Below are 21,137 nucleotides of genomic sequence, written 5' to 3'. Positions count from 1 at the left end.
AATTAGAATACACCCCAGCAGAAAGTCCGACTTCTTTTAAAAGACGAACAGCTGCGGAAGAGGAAGGTGGGGGATGGAAGTAAAGAAGTCTTCCCCTAAGAGAGTTGAAACCCTGTCGGGCTTTCGGAAATGATCCATGCATTTGCGTCTCTTTTTTTGCTTTAAATACAATCTTTCCTGGTCTCCTTTTCAACCCACTCCCGGAGTGTGCGGAGCCGACTCTGAAGTCACAGAATCACCGGCAGCCGGGTCTTGTGGATTTCCAGGGAGGGGAAAGTGCCTCGGTCTCTCCCGGAGACCAGCCCCAGGGATGCCTGCGAGGGTCCTCGGCTGGAGGCTCCGTGGAAAACGAGGTGTCTTTCTGCCTCTCGATTGCGAGGGGACCCGCATGCCCCAATGGGCTTTCGGGGCCATGGGAGAGTAGAGGGGAGGGAATCAACTGCGCACCATGTTAGTGTCAAGCTGAATGGGACAGTATAAAGACACCGAACTGTTGGTGAGGTCGAAAAAAGAAGAATGAGGGAAAGCAGGAGGTATCCCCAGGTGCTTTAGTTAGTATTGCAGGGAAGGCTTAAAAGAAAATCGAGTTCTCCGCTCCTCCCCCCACTCCGCCCCCATCATCCAAGCGTAGGTAAACTAAAAACCAAAGGGAAAGACAGAGACGAAGAGGGACAGAGAGAAATCCTTTTCTTCCTGCCTTTAATAGTAGTAGTAGTATAACATTAATATTAGTGTTATTAATGTGCCGGTTCCCAACCCTTCATCCCCCTCAAGTTGGGTCTTGAATGCTCCTGCCAAGCCAGCTCGATCTGTCTGCCACCCACCCACTAGCATCCAAGAGTTATGCAGATGTTTATGGCTAGAAAAAATTCCAGTTATGCATCCTTGCATTTTTAAATACCGACTGTAAGTGATTCAAGTATAATCCTTTGTAAAAACGCTTTTCTCTTTGACACATTGGAGGGGTTGAGAGAGGAAAACCCGGCGTGGATTCGCCTTCCCGACCCCTCTCCCACCCACCACACTTGCCCCCACCCGACGACCATCAGGGCCCCTGGCCCGTCTCTCGAGCCCTGTACCCAGGCAGTGAAGGTGGCCCTGCCGGCCCCTCGCCTGGGCTCAGCCCAGCTTTGGTCAGAGCTGGATCTTGGTTCTCAATGTTGGATGCACAGGCAGCTTTTTAAGAAGAAACGTTCTCTCCGTAAGCCTAACCTCTCTCGCCTTTGCTAATGAGAGCCAGGTCATGAGAATTCATAATTGGAGGCACTTAGACCTTAGATGTCGTTGACGTCGATTCTGGGTTCGATTCTACTCTAGGGAGTTCAGAGATCCCCCGCGCGGGGTCCGCTCCCCAGGCGCTATTGAGGGTGAACAGTCTGGTGGTAAGAGATGAATTGGAGAGAAGTCCAGGGAGAAAGAGATTTCCAGACCGCTTTCCAAACACCCTTGCTCAGGACTAACACCGGCCAGTCCCTTTCCACCATGTAGGCACTCTGGGCAAGGCCAGGGGGGCCTTTGGCAGGGCTCTGTCTTGCAGGGGGCTTTTCCTCATTCCAGAATTTAAAACGCAGGAGACCATTGGGCTATTATTAACAAGGGAGCAACAGCCCAGATCAGGGTGAAGTCAGCGCAAGGCAAGACGTTGGGCCGCAAGAGAAGAGACTACAAGATGTTTGTTGGCGGCATCACCATCCACCCACCCTGGGCACCTCGGAGCCCTGTCTGGCCTAGACTCGATGGTGATTGACCACAGCTGATGTCGAGGCGCTGTCCTGGGAGTGCAATCTCGGCTTTTGGGGTGGAAAAGCCAAATGCAATCTGAACGTGAGCCTCAAAGCTTCGGCTCCAGAGAGGGAGGTCCTCGGGCTGGTGAAATGGGCGCATGATGACCAACTGGTACCCACAGGCCGAAAGAGATAGTGCTTCGGGCCAACTCTAAAGAGTTAAAAAAAAAAAAAAAGAAACTGCAGAAAAAAAAGGATGGCAAACTTAGAAAGTTGTTAGCTTAAAAAGAAAGGGAGAAAGAAAGAGAAAATTGGCTCTGGTGCGTGCCCGTGGCTCTACCCCCCCCCCAACTGCGCCTGCCCTTCCTAAATCCAGTCCGCATTTTGCCTTACGCCCGCAGCCCGTTGCAGCCCGGCCTCTGGCGAGAGCCAATCACAAAGCTCCTCTCAGCACGTGGAGGAGAGAGACTCCAGAGCTCCGCGCCCGCTGCTCACTACACTTGTTACCGCTTGTCCTGAGCGCCGAGAGGGCTCTGGCTGCGGGCAGGCGCGGGAGCCGGCAGCCGGCAACCGAGGGAGGCAGAGAAGCACAAAGATCGCAATACTATCCGTTATAACCAGCTTTCTAACCCCACCCCCAACACACACCCATCTGTCCCACCCGCCGGGAGAGGCAGCCAGCGGTCCGCTCTCTGCGCCCAGGGAAAAAAGCCCCAGCCATGAGCAATCAGTACCAAGAGGAGGGCTGCTCCGAGAGGCCCGAGTGCAAAAGTAAATCTCCAACTTTGCTGTCTTCCTATTGCATCGACAGCATCCTGGGCCGGAGAAGCCCGTGCAAAATGCGGCTGCTGGGAGCCGCGCAGAGCTTGCCTGCCCCGCTGGCCAGCCGCGCTGACCAGGAAAAGGCCGTGCAAGGTAAGGCTGCGTCCGTTAGGCACCTGCAAGGGGCGCTGGGCACTGGTTTGGTTGTTCGGTGTTCTGGAGCCAGGGGCCTGGGGGTTGTCAAGTTGGAGAAGAAGGAAGGGGGGGGGCAACTCTGAGGCCTGGCGCCTCGAGGAACGATGAATGGCTCGCCAGGGGCTGCCTCTCTCTCCCTCGCTGCTTCCAGAAAAAAGAAAAAAAAAAAAAAAAAAAAAAGAACCGAGGCCCAGCTTCTCTTGGGGGAGCTTCTCCGCATTGGTCATTAGATAGTTTAAATAGCCATTTGTTGGCCTTGGCTGTGTCCTGAAAAGTGCCCATGGGCCAGAAACAGCAGATGCCCGCGGAGACCCTGTAGCTAAAACTTGATGAAGACAGGAAACCCAAAAGCTGGTGACTGGGGTTCTCCAGGCAGGACAAGCTTTGGCCTTTCCTCTTTGGAAGATTTCATTATATGCGGTGTTTTGCTTTTTATTTTTTAAACATACATTACTTGTGACCTTTTAAGGCCAAGCCTCTCTCCAAGCTTAGGATTCCCTCAAATGCCCCTTATTGTATTTGAAATGCATGAACTGTGTGGCTTCTGGGTGCTATTTTTTCCTCTGCCATGATACTTTACGAGTTGAGTTGCTGAGATATTTAAAAGGTCTTATTTTCTGAAATTAAAAATTCTAGAACTGTTGTTTTGCCCCAAACATGTTATACTAAAGTTTCCCTTTGAGCTGGATACAGATGGGTCGTGGGTAAAACTGTTGATTCGTTTTGAAATTCAAAACCCAGCGATCCAGCCCCATCGCCACTTGGGAGGCAGAAGCCGATGGCGGAGACGGGACTTTCTAAAACTGCTTTCTTTCTTTTCCTTTTTTTTTTTTAACCTGGAGTGGCACCTGTGCCAGGATCTCCCTGAAGGGGAAAGGGCGGCCTATGCCTGTTGCACCCCCCCCACACACACACACACACCTCCGTCCTCATCCCGGCCTTTCCCAGTACATTTTCGTCAGGAAATTTTTTTCTTTGCCTTTTTGTGCAAGGACCCCCTCCCTTCCCGCAGAGGTCGGCTGGGGCGAAGGGCGCCCTGGCCGCTTCGCCCCGCAGGGGTCGCCAGCGGGGAGGCCCCGACTTGCCAGCCTGGGCTCCCGTGGCGGAGCGGCGGGCTGAGGCCACACGTAAAGTTTTCAGAGTGGTGGTGTCTTTTTTTTTTTTTTTCAGAAGTTGGTGAATATTTTCAGATTCACCCCTGCCCCAAAATGAGAAGGACGAAAGAAGTGGGGAAGTGGGCAAGGGAAAGAGAGAGAGAGAGAGAGAGAGAGAAGGAAGGAAAGGGGGGAAGGGAGAGCGCTCAGAACGGTGGAAGAAGGGGGAGAGACCGCGATGGAGATGCGGGAAGGAAGGGGAAATAGGAGAGGGCGCAGGGGGAGTGGGTACCAGAAATAAAGGAAAGAAAGGGCGTGATGGGGCCAAATCGAGACACAGAGGGAGAAAAGGAAAGAGACGGGGCGAGAGAAGTGGGGCAGGAGCGAGTGCGCGTCGCGGGCGCCGGGCGGGCGGGGGGCGCGGCCGGCGCGCTGACCCGGTCCCTCGCCCGCAGGCTCCCCTAAGGGCAGCGGCGCCCCGTTCGAGGCCGAGCTGCACCTGCCGCCCAAGCTGCGGCGCCTGTACGGTCCCGGCGGGGGCCGCCTCCTCCAGGGCGCGGCGGCGGCGGCGGCGGCAGCGGCGGCGGCGGCGGCGGCGGCGGCCACGGCCACGGCGGGTCCGCGGGGGGAGGCCCCGCCGCCGCCGCCGCCGCCGGCCGCGCGGCCCGGGGAGCGGCCGGACGGAGCCGGGGCCGCGGCCGCCGCCGCCGCCGCCGCCGCCGCCGCCGCTTGGGACACGCTCAAGATCAGCCAGGCGCCGCAGGTGAGCATCAGCCGCAGCAAGTCGTACCGCGAGAACGGGGCGCCCTTCGTGCCGCCGCCGCCCGCGCTGGACGAGCTGGGCGGCCCGGGGGGCGGCGCGCACCCCGACGAGCGCCTCGGCGCGGCCGGCGGCCCGGGCGCGGCCCCGGCGGCGAGTGGCGGCCCCGGAGCCGAGGAGGACGAGGAGGAGCTGCTGGAGGACGAGGAGGACGAGGACGAGGAAGAGGAGCTGCTGGAAGATGACGAGGAGGAGCTGCTGGAGGACGATGCCCGCGCGCTGCTCAAGGAGCCCCGGCGCTGCGCTGTGGCCACCACCGGCGCAGTGGCCACCGCCGCCGCCGCCGCCGCCGCCGTGGCCACCGAGGGCGGGGAGCTGTCGCCCAAGGAGGAGCTGCTGCTGCACCCTGAGGACGCCGAGGGCAAGGACGGCGAGGACAGCGTGTGCCTGTCTGCGGGCAGCGACTCGGAGGAGGGGCTGCTGAAGCGCAAGCAGAGGCGCTACCGCACCACGTTCACCAGCTACCAGCTGGAGGAACTGGAGCGGGCCTTCCAGAAGACGCACTACCCGGACGTCTTCACCAGGTACCGGCGCGGGCGCGTGGCGGCGGCAGCAGCGGAGGGCACCCGGGGGCCACACGGAGGGTCGGCGGGTGGCCGGGGGCCCCAGACACCCGGCAGTTACTTTGCTCTTGAATTTGGCCGAGGCGCGTCTTCCCAAGCATCCCATTATGTTCATTGAAAATGACCCACACCAGACTGAAAGTTTAGGCGAGGAAGTCTTTTTCGTCCCAAACTAGCCCCGGCTTCATGGAGTCCAATTGCAAGTTTTAGAGGGAAAGAATCAGCTTCTCCAAACAGGTCCAGAACGGGCCACTTTGGGGAGTGACGCGCGCGCGCGCACTCACACACACACACACACACACACACACACACACACACACACACACCGCCTGGGCACTGGGTGGGAGGTGCCCAGTGAAGCACCGGGAGCCCTGCCCTTGGTCGATCCGCCAGAGTATAGAGCAGGGGCTATTTTGGGCCCAGTACTGCTCTGGCCTCCGGGCGGGGTGCCCCAGGAGTCTGGTGGGTATCAGTTACACGGTTCGCAGTGGATCTGGAGCCACTGTCTGCGGGAGAGGCCTTTAAAAACATCTGAGTTCTGTCATTTGAGGACTCCTGAAAACCCAAAGCAAGTTAAAACTGGGCAGAGTTGGGATCTGTACACCTGAAAAGCAACATCCAGGCAGCGACCAGCGCGTTTTTACTGTACACGGGTTTCCTGGCAGCCCGGCATTGCAGACCAAGCGGTTGGGGGAGTTTTTCTCTTTGAACGAATCTTTAAGCCGGCCGTGCAGCGCAGTCCTGCTCTATTTCCCACTTTAACTAGGCTTTTTCTGGGAAAGACAAGGCCATGGCACGACTGGGCTTCAGGGCCCCTGCTATTCAGCCGACCAGGGGCGCCAGCTGGCAGGGCGCTTTTCCCCCACCGCAAGGCCAAGATCTCGTCTCAGCCGAAGAGTTAGGGTTAGTTAGGCCAAATGTCCCCCATGGGCAGAGAAAAAGGACCCGTGTCTGCCTGGCGCCGGGCTTGTCCAGCGCGGGCAGCTCCTTGGCAGCAGACGTGTGTAGTTTTTCAATGTGCATTTTTAGAGGTGGAGAGCTGTCTGTCCCTTTGAACCAGGGGAAAAATCGCTGCTTAGGACTTAAAGCCCAAGCCAATTCCAAAATGTAGTTGGTTTGTTACCTGCCAAACTCTCTCCTAATCAGGAGTAAGAAAAAAGTAGCTTTAATCAAGGCCAGAACATTTAAACCTAGTTATTCCTTGAGCTAAACTTGGTCCTTTCTGTCTCCCCATTCCTTCTTTATATTTTTTAATAAAGGAAATAAATTTATACTTTGGTGTGCTATCACATAGCTAACCAGATGACCGGCTTTTTGTGTCTTATCACAAGTGTATTTTAAATAAAAGGAGCGGGTGTCAGTTTGCATCTAGGTCCGCCCTTTTTTAACAGGTGGGGGAGACCAAAGTTGGAGAGGAAGGCCATCCCAACCCCCACCTCTTTTCAGCCCAGGAGCCTGTGAGCCCCTGGGCTCCAGGCTGGAGCCAGCCAGGAATTCACTTCTAGATTTGCCAGTGCTCACAGTCACAGGGAGCAGAGAAAAGCGCTTAGTGAACCAGTTTCCTCTGGGTGCTGACGTTTCAGGTGTGGACAGGAGGCCGACTGGCAACGCAGACCTGGCCCCAGGCTCCGGCAGCCCCCACTCTGTCATAGTAGCGAGCGAGCGGAGAGCCAATTATTCTCCGCGCGCTCATATTTTTGGTAAACAGGCCTTAAGCCGTTTTACAGCATCTTAATGGTTTCCTATTTGCCTTAATTGTCGCAGTAATAACTGCAATGATGGGGTAGGGTTTCAGCTAAATTGACTTCCCCTGAGATGGGCAGGGTTTGTAGTGGGCACTGGAGTCAGGAGGTGCGCAGAATTTTGTTTAATCGAAAAATTACCCCACTGAACTCTTAACAAGCTTAACATATCTCCAGAGGGTAATGGGGAGTGTGACCTAAGGGGGTGAGGGAGGGAGGGGGAGAGAGAGATGGAGGAAAGGGCGGAGAGCGGGGAAAGGGGGGGGGAGAAACTGGAAGGGTGAGAAATTTTTAAAAAGAGGGCAGAAGGAAACCAAGAGGAAAGAAGACAATTTTTAGATGAGTGCTGAGCCCTTCTCACATTTACTATTAGGGCAGAGTGTATTATAGTGTGTGTGTGTGTGTGTGTGTTGTCCAGCTCCAGCCTAAGAGAGAATCCATGTGTCCAGGTTGGTAGAATTATAGACCCAGAAAGCCACCCTGTCACACTTGAATCTAATACAGTTATAGTGTTTACTAGTCTATATCTAGCAACATGTCCTATTTTTAGGCTTCCCACCAAATGGCAGGTACTTAGGTAGTGAGGAAGGATGATGCCCATGTACTTGGGGTCTCAAGCAGGAGGAGGCCTGCTCAGAAAGGGGACTGAGAAGAGGAGTGCAGGCCCACAGTGACCGCCTATCTGTGTGTTATTTTTTATAGGGAGGAACTGGCCATGAGGCTGGACTTGACTGAGGCCCGAGTCCAGGTGAGCTGCACTCAGAGGGAAGAGGGAGGGATGGGGTTGGGGGGCAGTGGAAGTGGGAGAGAGAGATGGGCTGAGGGAATGGGAGGGGAGATTGAGAGCCCCTTCTTAAACAGAAGGGAAGCAGAAGCTAAAAAGTAGACCGGAGCACTCACACACAAAAAGGATCTTTAAAAACGAAGACTTGGGAGGTGAGGGGGGAGGCTTCTGGGTTTGGGGCCCAAGGAAGAAGTCCAGGATCCGAATAGGGGTGAAGAGTCCCTGAGACGGCAGTTCTAGAGCCCCCAGGCCCAAGGCCCCAGTAGAAAATGATCCACGGACCTGACTTCTCTTGATTGAAATAATGGGATGGAGCATGGATTTGGTTGTTAGACAAATCCGCTCAGCTCCAAGCAGGTATTTGGCTGCGATTAAGTCTCCAATCGGGCTTCATAAAAGCCCACTTAGTGCTAGAACAAACAGGGCCATTTGAAGGCAAAATGCTGTTTGATTTCCCCTCCGCCCCGCACAAGGAGCTGGCTAATGCTATTTGATTTCCCATTTTTTATAGCAATGAGCCCACATTGATCTAATAGGGAGTGAGTGCAATGCTATTAAAGGTGTTTGTAGCCCCATACCAGAGTGCATTTCCGAACCCAGGCCTCATAACCAAAGAGACGATCAACACTGGGCAGCCCTGATGGCCAACAGAAAACAGATGTCCCCGGGTTAGGAGCTGAGTGAATCACTTTACAGTCAAAATCAAGCGCTGATAAAGCACAATAAATTCCATATGGCTCATTTAATACACAACAGCTTCTTGCATTAGAGGGCTAATGATGAGGCCTGGCCCCTCCTTTGTGTTGACACATTTCTCCATTGTCAAACAGAGATGTGACAGCAACTCCGTATTTTCAGCTCAGAGGAACAAGTCGTGGGAAAGTTAAATAACTTTTAAAAAGAAAGAGAGCGCCCCCTCCCCTTCTCCTCTCCCCCTATTCACTGGAGAAGATGTAATTAAGTGAATATGAATTATTAGAGTCCTTTCGTTTACCTTTGGGGGGCCTCAGAGGTATTAATTCAATAATGAGGAATTGCAGGAGGACATCTTGATAATTGCAGCTAAGTCGGGAGAGAAGATCCATCTGTAAAAAGGTTTCCATGTTCTTCAAGGCCATTCTGCCTCCACTGCCCCCGGTTCCCCTCCTTTCTGCCTTTCGCTGTGCTCACGGAGTGGCGGATATTCCCGTCTAGACAGATTTGGATGCACCAAAGCTGCCCACCCAGCCTGGTCCCATCTCCAGTCGAACTCTTTTTCCCCAAACCTCTGAGTCTCCCCACTGTATGGTTTCTGCAATTCACAAGTCGATTTGAAGGTGGGCTTAGGGGGTGTTATGGATGAGCCCCCTTGCAGCAGAATTTTAAGCGATCAACTGATTTAGATTCTTTAAGAATTTTTATGCCCTGGGTGGCTGTCTAGAAGTCAGAGCAGTTAGTTTCAAGTGCCAGTAGCAATAACCCCCACTGTGGATATTGGGAAGATACGAAGGCCTTTAATATATTTCATCATAGTCCTCCGGGATAGTTTACATTCTATTTTAATATAACTTTATTGCCCTGGAGTTCACTCTTAATTTTTAGATTTGTGTGCAGTCATAAACTCAACCCTACAAAATATTAAATGCCTTCAGGGGAGAAGGAGCATGTCTTCTCAGCTGTGGGTGTGATAAGCAGGTCACATAAAAATAATTTCATGCTCTTGGGGGTTATTTTTAGATGATGGTAACTGCCATGTTTCAGGTAAAGGTCTCTATTAAAACTGCTTCTTATTAACAATTAGGAAAATACCTTGGCTGAGAACCTCCCCCAGGCCTAGAACTATCTTATTTAAGTAACCTATTTAAATCACATTCCGGAAAAGAAACACAAGATCTGTTAGCTCTGAAGGTAGGAAAAGTCCTGTGGTTTCTGTGTTCTCAGGTGTTACTGTCATTCGTCCAGGCAGTCAATGCTTTCTTGCACAGAACCTGATCCTGCCTTAGAGCCCGCAGGCTGTGCACTCCCCCATTTCACTTCAAGGAGAACTAGCGTCCTAAAACACACACCTGTTTGCTAATTATCGTGAGCATTTCTTTCCTCTCTTCCATCCCTCCTCAGAACCCAGCCCAGCGCACTTACGTGTGGGATTAATATCTCTGCAAAGTATAAATGAGCCATCTCCTTGCTTTCCTTTTCAGTACAGAGCAGGGATTTTGCCAGCTCTTGGGCAAGCCCCAAATAGGTGAAAACAGCTGAGCTTCAGCAAACCCTCCCCCCCTCTTCTCTTGGTCGTTGGCCATTTCCCAGAGACACTTCTTTGGCCTTATTTTACTCAGTTCCCTTAACCACCGTATGGGAAAAAAATTTCTTGTCCCCATTTTACAGATTAGAAAACTGAGGTCCAGAGAGAGTTAAGTGACCTGCCTAAAGTCGTGCAGCAAGGAAGGGGCAGCGCACAGACATGTAAACCTTGGCGGCCCCATCTCTAAACAGACGAAGCACTTTCCTGAAACTTGGAAGCTGGGGCTAATTGAGACACCACTGCAAATGGTGTCCCGTATTTCCTGCCCGCTTCGGGTCGGGACTCCTTTACAAGCTAGATTGGCCCCAAATGTGTCCCCCAAAACCAAAGAGGGGCGAGGTGGGTGCGGGCCGAAGTAGAAGGGAAGGAGGGCCCGCGGCGCCCAGGAAAGGAGCCCGCGGTGCCGCGAGCCACGCCGACCCAGGCTCTCTCCTGCTTGCAGGTCTGGTTCCAGAACCGTCGGGCCAAGTGGCGCAAGAGGGAGAAGGCTGGCGCGCAGACCCATCCCCCAGGGCTCCCCTTTCCGGGGCCGCTCTCGGCCACCCACCCGCTCAGCCCCTATCTAGACGCCAGCCCCTTCCCACCGCACCACCCCGCGCTCGACTCGGCCTGGACCGCCGCAGCCGCGGCCGCCGCAGCCGCCTTCCCGAGCCTACCTCCGCCTCCGGGCTCGGCCAGCCTGCCGCCCAGCGGGGCGCCGCTGGGTCTGAGCACTTTCCTCGGAGCCGCCGTGTTCCGGCACCCGGCCTTCATCAGCCCAGCCTTCGGCAGGTAATGAGCAGCCTCGGAAGGCTGTCTGTCTTGTCTGTCTGTCTCTCATACATACACACACACGCTGGGGTCAGGGAGGAGGCAGGAGACCAACTGGGGTTCCGTATGGCTTTTGCTTTGGCCCAACCTCCGAGACTTTCGCCAAAGAAAATACTCTCTAATTTTCACTTTAAAAATATGGGTCTTGATCCGAATGACTTGGGCCTGAGTCGGCAAGGGGTGAACAGCTGGGAGTACAAGCCACCGTGAACAGCAGGAGTGCTCAATGCAAGCTGTGAAGGTGCCATTTGAAGGCAGCCACAGCCTTGGCCATTGGTGCTACTCCTGCAGATGCGCACAGGTACAGGCTACAGGGCAGGGATTACTTTCAAGTTTTCCAAGAGGCCTTCCTCCGGCCCCAAAGTCTGGCAGCCCGAGGAGCCCCGTCCTGGTCCCTGTGGGAACCCTGGAGCCAAGAGGTCCTCTGGGTGCACAGATTATTTCTTCTTCCCCAGACCCTCTCTTCCTTGTCACTCAAGCGAACTGCCGCCAATGATCCCGCCACATACGCAACCCGGACCCTCCCCCCCCAGCGGCACAAGACATCGAAATAAAAGACACAGATCATCATATATTATAAATCCCTTTCTTTAAACGAACATCAAATGATGAAATTAAAAAACCTGTATAATCATAAAGACAAAGAAACAAAAGAGGGATGCATTAAGTTGGAAAGTGCAGTGAAAATAAAACTGAATGCAGCTTCAATGATCTCTCTTTGGGAGAACAAAGACATAATAGATTCATCCAACTGTGCAGCCACTTAGCAAAAATCATCGTAGAGAAGATTAAAAAAACAAGAGTTGAAATAAAATTAGTTTCTTGTAACAAACTTATAAAACAAACAGCGAGTGCAATGAAGTGCACTTAGTGACTCAGTTTACCTAATGAAGCCGGGGCCTGTTATGCCCCCTCCGGATGACACCTTATATCTTTTCGGAAAAGAGAAATTTAAGTCTTGGGGGTTCTTCTCACTTCCGTTCCCTCTGGCAATAAATGATAAAACCAGGCGAACCCCCGGGTGCAGCGCTGGCTTGGAGATTCTTGGAAACTGTGTGGGTGGCTGGCAGGGCCTAGAGCAGGCCTTGGGAGGAGGAGCGGGCGCTCCGAGAGCACAGGTGGGCTTCTTTCTAATTGTGGAAATCCTGAATTGGCCCGCGGGGGCCTGGAACTTAAGTCCTTCTGAAGGCGCCTGGGAAAGCCTGGAGGGCACCGGGAGGTGGTGGGGGTGAGGCAGTGGGGCGGCTTGGGTCCCAGCTGCGGGTCTCCCCTGCCGAATGCGAGGGGGGAAGCACCGCGCAGAGTAATCCCGGCGCCTCACAGAGGCGGTGGCACCGGGCGCTGGCACAGGTCCCAGCCTTGGGCTTCACCCTTCGCTGCGCGCGGGGGGGGGTCACCAGCGCCGGCTCTCTGGGGCAAAAGGCCGCAGAAGCGCAGGTAAAGCGGTGCAGTGTCGCCTCGCTGGGACGCGGGCGGGTCACAGCCACACGCGGAGTGGAAATCAACAGGCAGGTGCCCTGCACCGCCGCCCCGCGGACGTCGATGGGCACGGGTAGTTCAGCCCGGTGAGGGAAGGCGACCGGACTGCACTGGTGGACGACGGGGCGGGCAAACAGGACCAAATGGTCAGGGCCAGGCTACGTGAAATCTCGGGCTAGACGGAGCCCTAGAGTTCAAAGTTTGTAGCGTAGGTCTTGGTCGGGTTTTACCCCCTTTTTTTTTCTCTTCCTACTCTCTGCGTTTTTTCTTTGTCTCCTCTCTTTCTCTCCACACGACCTCCTGGTGGTGTGATGGAGGGCCTGACCTTGGAGTACACCCTTTCATTAAGAGAAAGCACAGAATCCGGGTGCAGTTGGGCCGCGGGGATTTGGGCCGCGGGACCTGCCTCTGCCCCTGGCTCCGGCCAAACTTCTGGCCCCTCGTCCTTTCTCTTCGCCGTCGGCTCTGGGCTTTGCTAAAGCCCTCCCAGCGTGCTGCAGCCTCCGCTGGAGCCTCTGCCTGCTCCCACCGGGGGCCTGCCTGTCGGCGGCGCCTCTTCTCTGCTCCCCAGGCCCCGCACTCAGCGGGCAAGGCCGAGGCTGTGACCGTGCTGTTTGCTCTCCCCGCAGGCTCTTTTCCACCATGGCCCCCCTGACCAGCGCGTCGACCGCGGCCGCGCTCCTGAGACAGCCCACACCGGCCGTGGAGGGCGCAGTGGCGTCGGGCGCGCTGGCCGACCCGGCCACCGCAGCCGCAGACAGACGCGCCTCTAGCATAGCCGCGCTGAGGCTCAAGGCCAAGGAGCACGCCGCGCAGCTGACGCAGCTCAACATCCTGCCGGGCACCAGCACGGGCAAGGAGGTGTGCTAAAGGCTGCCCTCCACCCTCGCGCTCTGGGCGCGCCCCGAAAGGTCACCTCACTCAGCACCACTCAAGACCAAATGGAAACAGAGGACCAGCACACTCCGGAGACCCAGCACACTCCCGAGACAGCGCTGAGACAGCGCAGCCGCCTTCGCAGCAGCCCCGACTGGGCCGAGGCGCCCTCCGCGCTGAAGGAGCGGGCACCTCCTCGGCTGGCTGTCCACAGGCCCCCGCCCCCGCCCCTGCCCCTGCCCACCTCGCTCCGACTCCAGCGTCCACTCTCTCCCATTCTTTACTGAAAATATCACGTCGGGGAGGATTTCTCCCCAAGATGCCTGGTATTGATATTAAAAATGAAAAGCCCACCCTTTTCCTCCTGACACCCCACTTAGCTTTATTTTTTTTTAATAGCATTTTGGCGCTCCAAGTTGATCTCCGCAGCGCCGGCCCGGCAAGAAGCCAGGGCCAGCCAGCAAGCGAATGCAGCCTGTAAGATAGTTGACAGTGCGCTTGAAGGAAAGGGGCGTCTTGTTCTTGTTCTCTTCGTTATCATATACCAACCAAGGTTTTTATATCAAACCAAAGGGAAATTACTCTGCTAGAATATGGACTGTTGAAGTCACCAAACTGTGATTATTGATTCTGTACATACCATTGTTATTAAAAAAAAAGAACAGAGCTTTGTATATTTGAAATGTTATAACGCAATTGCACTCAGCGTGGTATGGTAAAAGTTTGTCCTCCTGTAGATTCTTACTGTGTTGTAGATACGGTAGGGTTCTTAGACAAATATTTATGTACTCAAGCCCTTTATTTAACTTATTAACTGTAGAGGCTTCTGAAACCTTCAAGAAAAAGGCAATGGTACAGTACTTTTGTGTAATGTGTAATTGTTATCACTTTTCCTTGCTATCTAGTGGAGAAGTGTCACGCTCAAAATAAAAAAATTATATGTTTAACAAAAGGAAGTGTGGATGCTCTTTATAGGCGCTGAGGGGACAGTAGAAAGGGCCCCCTACAGGGGCCAGGAGTAGGCTCTGGCGCCCTGGCACCTCCAGGGTTCTTTGGCACACGCGTTTTCCTGGCAGAGGCCCCGGGTTGAATCCCCTCTTCTAAGGGATAGGGTTTTTTATTACGAAGGTTGAGGATGCCCCCGCGGTCCCTTGGGTCCGTGTCACTGCGGGCGCTGGGGGCCTGGGTCGCGGGGGTGGGGTGAGTTCGTGGGTAGGTGGGTGTATAGTAGGCGTTGCTGACGGTGGAGTCGGGAATTGGAAGCGAGCGGGAGTCTCGGCTGGGAAGAAGGATGACAGGTAATGGCTTCCGAGGGGGCGGGCTCCGCGGCGCACATGCTGGGAGGAGGGAGGGAGGAGGGGAGGAGGGGAGGAGAAAGCGAGAGCGAGCGAGAGAGAACGCGAACGCTGGAACCGTGATGGAAAGGCAGTGAGGGGTATCCAAGTGGCAGATCTTAACTCGACAAATGTCATTACATCACTTATCCAGGCATTGGGAAATGTATACATTAAAAAAAAATCTAAACAACTCTGGTTTCTCGAGGAGACCCCAACAGATTTGCAATCCTCACCCCCCTCGGCGCACCCTCCCTGCGGCGACAACTGCGGCTTCCCCCTCCCCCGGGCCCTGCCTGCGCCCCCTCGGGTGACCGCTCGGTGGAAGCCCGCCTGCGGGGGCTGGGTCTCGCCAACGCTCCCAGGGTGATGGGAAAGGGAAGAGAAGCTTAATTAGTTTCAATTTGCAGTAATTAGCGCGCCGGACCTTTGGGGAGAGGGGCAGGCGGGGGGGGGGGGCTGCCGCGGCGTGACTGTGGCGGGCGCTGGCGGAGCTGGGGCCAGCCGCCCCGCCACGCCGCGGGCCGGTCGGTTCCCCGCGGGGGGCACGGGCGCCTCTCGGGCCAAGGCGGGCCGGGCTCCGCGCGCGTCTTGGAGGAAGGGGGGGTCCCCGGGGTGACTGGGGCGCAAGTGTGCTCGGCCCAGGGGGCGGGGCAGAGGTCAGCGGCCCTCGAGCTGCTCTCCCCATCCTTGGGGGTGGACCGCCCGCTGGGCAGCTGCGGGTTCCGCCCCGCGGCCTCCTCGGCAAGCTCACCGGGCCCCGCCATCCCGAGCCCTCCGGGGGAGCGCCCCGACGGGGCTCAACGGCCAGACGGCTTCTAAGAATTTGACCGCCGAGTGCGTCCCGGTCACAGTGGCCTGAGTAGGGACTCGACGGGGCGGCGCTCGCAGGCAGGAGCGCGGCCTGGAGCCTGGGAAGCGGCCGCCACCTGCTATTTGCACCAGACGCTCTTTTTCCAGGTTAAATAGGCCCGTTGGGAACTTTCTAGGACGTTCCTGGAGGCCGGAGAGTCTCAAGCCCTCCTACTCCCAGGCTCTCCGGAGGGAGCCCGGGAAGCCCGGGTCGCTTTGGGGGAGGGGTGGGTGAGGACAGGCAGGGCCGCTAGGGAGCTTGAGTAGGAGTCTGCGAGTGCATGCCAGAGAAGCAGGAGCAAAGGAGTTCTTTCTCTCTTTCTTTTTTGGTGGTCAATATCAATTTTCCGTCGATTTTGGCTTTTTGTCTAGGAAGGCTTCTTTTTTCCCCTCCAGGCTGCCAGTTGGATGGTTTACGAGAAACAGTACCATTCTTCCTGTTAATGAACCCTTTTTTAAGTCATTTTTTCTCATTTGACCCTTCCATGGAGGAGAAGCAAATTGCGTGAAATTACCTCCAAGGATTACATTTATTACTGGCCAATGAGAACCCCTCGCCTTGTTTTACAAACTCTTAATCCTATGTCATTCTGATGCCGCAAACAAGCTGGGTCCCGGGCCTCCTATTCTTTCAACTTTCCCCAGCTGGAGGGACCTCATTCTGCACTTAATATTCCCCATAAATATCACACGCTAAAGACCCCCTGACTTCCAGCAAGTCCACATTAAACATGTGACATGTCACGCATGACAAACTCTGAGTATCTTTTCAAAGCAGCATTAAAAGCAAAGAAACCAATTTTCTTCTCCTTCCAAACCTCCCCAAGTGCTGAATGATGGGGATTGGAAAGAGCCACTGGAGCGTACTTAGGGGGATTTTATGAGATTTTCCAGAATGATTTAATCTTATTGTGAGCATTATTAATGAATGGCAACCCAATTTGGCCCCAATATCTGGGAACTTGGTCACAATGTGGGAGCAGCTGACCCCCCCAACCTTAAGCAAACCTTGGTGGAGGAGGACAGGCAGAAGCCCTGGGGAGTTCAGTTCAGGGTAGCACGGAGACACCTGCTTTCCAAGAGCTACCCCCACAGCATCTTGGGGTGAAGGGTGACGCTGAGCCCTGCACCAGCCTCTGTGGGAAGGTTGAGGGGAAAGGGTAAGCTAATTTGCTACATTTTCACACAGGTGGAGGCAGAGGCTAGATGGGAGTGTTTGGCTTATCATTGAAAGTATGTCACCCACCACCTATGGCCTGGACTGTGGGCAACAGGGAAGGCAGACATCTTAGGTGTGTGGAAAGGGAGCAGGAGGAGAAATTAGGGGAAAAAGTGAGTCCGAAGCCACCTTGACGGGTATGGACCCCAATCAGTTGCCATTGTGTGTGTGTGTGTGTGTGTGTGTGTGTGTGTGTGATTCTCCCTCCCAATGAGATAAGCACTTATTATTGTTTTTGATGTATATCATCAAGAGTCCAAGCACCTCTACTTCTCTATTTAGTGTGGTTTTGAATGTGGAGATCTTACAAGATTGGAAAAAAGAGCTGATGTTAGAGGAAATTAGACACGGGTTAGCCCAATTCATTTTAGGGGAAAAATGTGTACGTGAGCATGTGTGTATGTGTATCCACAAAAGTGTGTCTCAATGAAGGAGGTCTTAAATGGAGCCTAAAATGGTATTTTGGAACTTAGAGTTCCCCAGAGCAACCGCATATTTAACTGACAGTGGCAGCCTGACTGGGGGTAGGGAGAAGAAAACCGGATAACCTGATGGGGGGAAAAAAGCATTTTCCAAAAGAAAGTCATGTTGTCCCTGGACGTTATTAACGGTCCACTTTGAAGTATACATTTTTCCCTTTGGAAGAAAAGGGAACGATTACCAGTTATACATTAAGAAATGTCATTCAGTCATTTTTATTCATTCTCCGGAAATCTTCGTAAAAGCCTGAATCATACTTCTACAAGCAGCAATTTTGTTAATCCAGGGGGTTATTACTCTGGGCCCTTATTAGGTTCTACACCACTGCCAAGCAATCCTATAACCCTCTCAAAAGAAGTTTACCTCCCTGTTATAAAACCAGTAGTGGTATTTATACTGTGCAATAATTAGTGTATTACTTGAATCCACTAACACGTTCATTTTATCTCTGCACAAAACCTCTAGTCTGCTTATAGAAAGCTTGTGCCTCCTTTGGTGCTGTTAAAGTGGTGAAAGAGTGAATTGAAGGCTGGTTGCACTTTCTCCTTTTGCCTCGCCTTAATTCCCATCTCTTTTTGCTCTCATCCAATTAGCACAGTGTATTAAGCGGTTTATCATCTCATAGTCAGCTATTGAGAGAAACAAGGCGAGCACTTTGCAATAGAACCTGCGCTCCTTTGACACCCTCAGGTACTTACATATTCCACTGCGCTATGAATAATAGAGGAAGAATGGAGCGCTAATTCCCTCATCAAAGAATGCCTTGTCTGCTGCTTTGCTCAACAACACCATTCTGATCAAAAGAAAAGCAATAAAGCTTAGCATAACAAAACGAAACCTACTTATTAGCTTAGTGGTTAAATTAATGCAGAGCCGCTGCTATTCAAAACCAAGGTTTGAAAACAGCCTCCAACAACCTGATAATGCTGCCTTCGGGATGAAGGAATTTTAATCTGAAATTTGAGGCTGGCTCAGATGAGTTAATCTATTAAACTGCTATAAGGAAGCTCCACCACAAACCATTCAATTAAGAAATATTTAGGTGAGGGAGGGAGGGAGGGAGGGATGGAGGGAGGGAGGGAGGGAGGAAGGGAGGGGGAGAGAGAGGAGAGAGAGAAGAATATAGAGGTAAAGGTAATTTTAAATTTGGGATGGGAGTATCAAATAATATAAATTGGGGACTCAAGGATCCTGACAGAGGGTCAGGGTTTTTTTTCCCCCCTCCAAATCTTGATAAAGATAGGGAAATGTTTCTGGAGTTCCCTTGTCTTTGCCTGTCTGAAGAAACTCTTTAAATGGTATGTGTGAAAAGCGTCTCCAGGTACATATGTGTGTAGAGGGCTGGAGCAAAGGGTGGTGGTGAAGGGCAGTGAATTCATTCCCTTTCAACATCTCCTGCATTCCAGTCTGCAAACTGTGATTAGCCCCCACATCCTGGGCCACATGAGATAAACTGGATTTACTCTTAGGGCAAATGAAAATCTTCCCCAGGCATACTTTGTTGGGTTTTCAACTTCTGGCTCCCCCATTCACCTTTATGTGAAGGAGAGTTGAGGGTTAGCAAACTGTCCCAGGCAAGCTTGTGTGCTAGGAGTTGCTGTAGGCCACACCCTAGTTCTTAAATAGAAAGGGGCCCTTTTCAGAGGCATGGGGCTCTAAGCACAACAGGGTCTTTTTAGGGTCCTATTTCCCAATTGGCTTAGATAAAAGTTTAGCCCAGAGGCTTAGTCTGGCTCCTACAGTGTTTCAAGTTTTTGTTTTAAAAAAAAATCATTGGTCAAGGTTTAGCAATTGAAAAACTTTTTGGAATATTCAGATTCCTGGCTTCTCTGGAATACTGGGTCTTGTGACCTAACTGGGCTCATCGCTCTCAAGAACTTCACCAGAGAGCTCTGGAGACATCTAGGTAGGTTCTCTCCCCTTAAACAGTGGTGGGCACTTACAACACCAGTTGTACCCAGCGTGTGCTATGGACCAGGGGAAATCAATGAGTAGAGACCTTTCTCAGAGAAAAGTTAGGAGGTGATATTCTAATCTCCTAGCAGGGAGCCACTGGAATTCTTTAAGTTGCAGTTTCAACTTTCCATACAAGTCTGGAGTCTTTGGGTGCCAACAATGATAACCTGGAGTTACAGAACCTAACAAGAAAACATTGACTGCTATACTATCTCTTTCTGAGGACTATACTTAAAAAGTTTTCTACAGACCTTCTAAAAAAATGATCCTTGCCCTCATGGTGATTAGTTTAGAGGCAGAGATGAGAAACCAGTGGGGCATTGTCTTTTGGTGTTCCTTGATGACCATGTTCAGGATTAATCTATTCATAATATAATCGCAGCACCCAGAACTCTGAGAAAACATGCCTTCTCTTTTGTAAGCCAAGATGTGTGTAGGGGGGCAGGGACTCCAGAAGCACATCTCTATAACTTTATCAGAATTGACCAGAGAAGCAATGAAATCACAATTCCTGAGTTTCCTAAAACAACTTGGCTACTCCAACTTGTCATGGGCTACGGAGCTCTTAGGATCAATTAACAAGGACTTGAAAGAGAAGAGCAGGGTGAGAGCCTGCGAGGCAAGAGGAGGGAGGAAAAAAGAGAAGACAAAGCCAGATGAAAGGTGGCTTCACCTCCACTGCCTAACAAATAAGAGGGGGGCACCTTGATGTGGGGTGCCTTTGTCCTAGAAGCCATGGGCTTTGTTCTTCCAGAGAGATATCATGGCTCTTGGCTTAGCTCTTTGGTTGTCCAAGTCTGCAAAGACACATTAGGAACCATACCTCCTTTCTGTTGCTCTCCCTGGTGATGGGGATCAATCCAGGGCCTTGCACATGCTAAACACTGCTCCATCACTAAGCTACACCCACTGCCCCCTCCCCATGCCTCATTCTTACAGGACCCAAGGGCCATAGCAATTCTGAATGCTACTCAGAACGTTCAGATAACCACCTTGCTAAGCATCTCTGAGCTGAGTTCTGATCCTGGTGGCAATTAAAGAAGTGGGCTGAGGTTTGGGAAGGGGGCAGCCATTATGCCAACATTACGCCTTGCTTCTAGCCTATTCTTTGCATCTGATAAGAATTCACTGCAACTGCTTTCCCTTTAGAAGTCTTTATTCTTGAGTAAAAAGCACAACATATTTTTCCTTTATAAAACATACAGGTAAACATTTTTAGAAAACACAGCATAGTTGTACAATGGGAAATATATTTTGTTAGTATCATCTTACCAACAATGTAAGGAAGGAATGATTGACATTGGAATACAGTTTGTTGCTGGCAAAGAGGGCACCATACTGAAGAAATGAGGAAAAGTAGCAAGCAAGCACTGGGGCCAAGTAACCCTTTCCTTCTCCATTTTCCCAAATGCAACAGATTCTTATCCCAACCTCTATAGTTTTTTTCTCTTTTTTCTTTTTGTGGTGCTGGGGATGGAACCCAGGGCCTCACAAAGGTTCAGAAAGCACTTCACCACTGAGCTACATTCCCAACCATACACCTTTTTAAATATAAAATATTAGGACATCAAAATATTTTAAGAGTGCTTTCATGTTGTATAAACTTTTACCTGAACTTTCTATTTAAGTATGTGTGTGTGTGTGGGGGGGGTGTGAGTGTAAATCACCTGATCAGTGAGGGTGTGTTGCACTTCGGAGTAATTCAATAAATAAGCTTACTCTGGTTTACCTATTTGGTGAATTCAAAGACTCTAAATCTCCCAAACTCACTATCTATATGAAAGATAAGACTGAAAGGACAGCCACTCCTGCAGCAAGTGGCCCGGGAAGCATCTGGATTTAGACTGGATTTAGCTGGCACATGAAAAAGCAAGATATTAGCACTCCTGTTAGGCTATAGAAACTTTTGGGGGCACCTCTGCTAAAGCCCTGGGGAAGCCCAGGGTCACCTACATCTCAGCCATTCTCAATTAAAGTAGCAACTGGATTTTCTCTCATGGTTGGTAAATAGTTTTACAATCCTCCCTCCCAGTCCACATCCACACAAACATGAGAGGTAGTCCCAAGGGGAAAAGCAAGAGATATGGGAGAAGCAGTCAGGGCCAAAGTAGAGGTCCTCAGGAAGCTGGGATTCTCCAGCCGGCCCTCATTCACTCTTGGGTTTCC

At 52.4% G+C, this 21,137-nt stretch overlaps 1 protein-coding gene across 1 annotated transcript; it reads left to right on the top strand.

Moving 5' to 3' along the window:
* Positions 1-2,443: 2,443 nt before the first annotated feature.
* Positions 2,444-13,124, top strand: ARX (aristaless related homeobox; the record flags this gene model as incomplete). Its single annotated transcript, XM_080718650.1, has 5 exons — positions 2,444-2,639; positions 4,231-5,119; positions 7,603-7,648; positions 10,408-10,736; positions 12,884-13,124. The coding sequence occupies 5 exons, from the start codon at positions 2,444-2,446 to the stop codon at positions 13,122-13,124; spliced, it is 1,701 nt and encodes a 566-aa protein (XP_080574776.1).
* Positions 13,125-21,137: the final 8,013 nt, after the last annotated feature.

This window comes from Muscardinus avellanarius, assembly GCF_963383645.1.
Source record: "Muscardinus avellanarius genome assembly, chromosome: X".
NCBI lineage: Eukaryota > Metazoa > Chordata > Mammalia > Rodentia > Gliridae > Muscardinus > Muscardinus avellanarius.
This window is presented reverse-complemented; position numbering and strand designations above follow the sequence as displayed.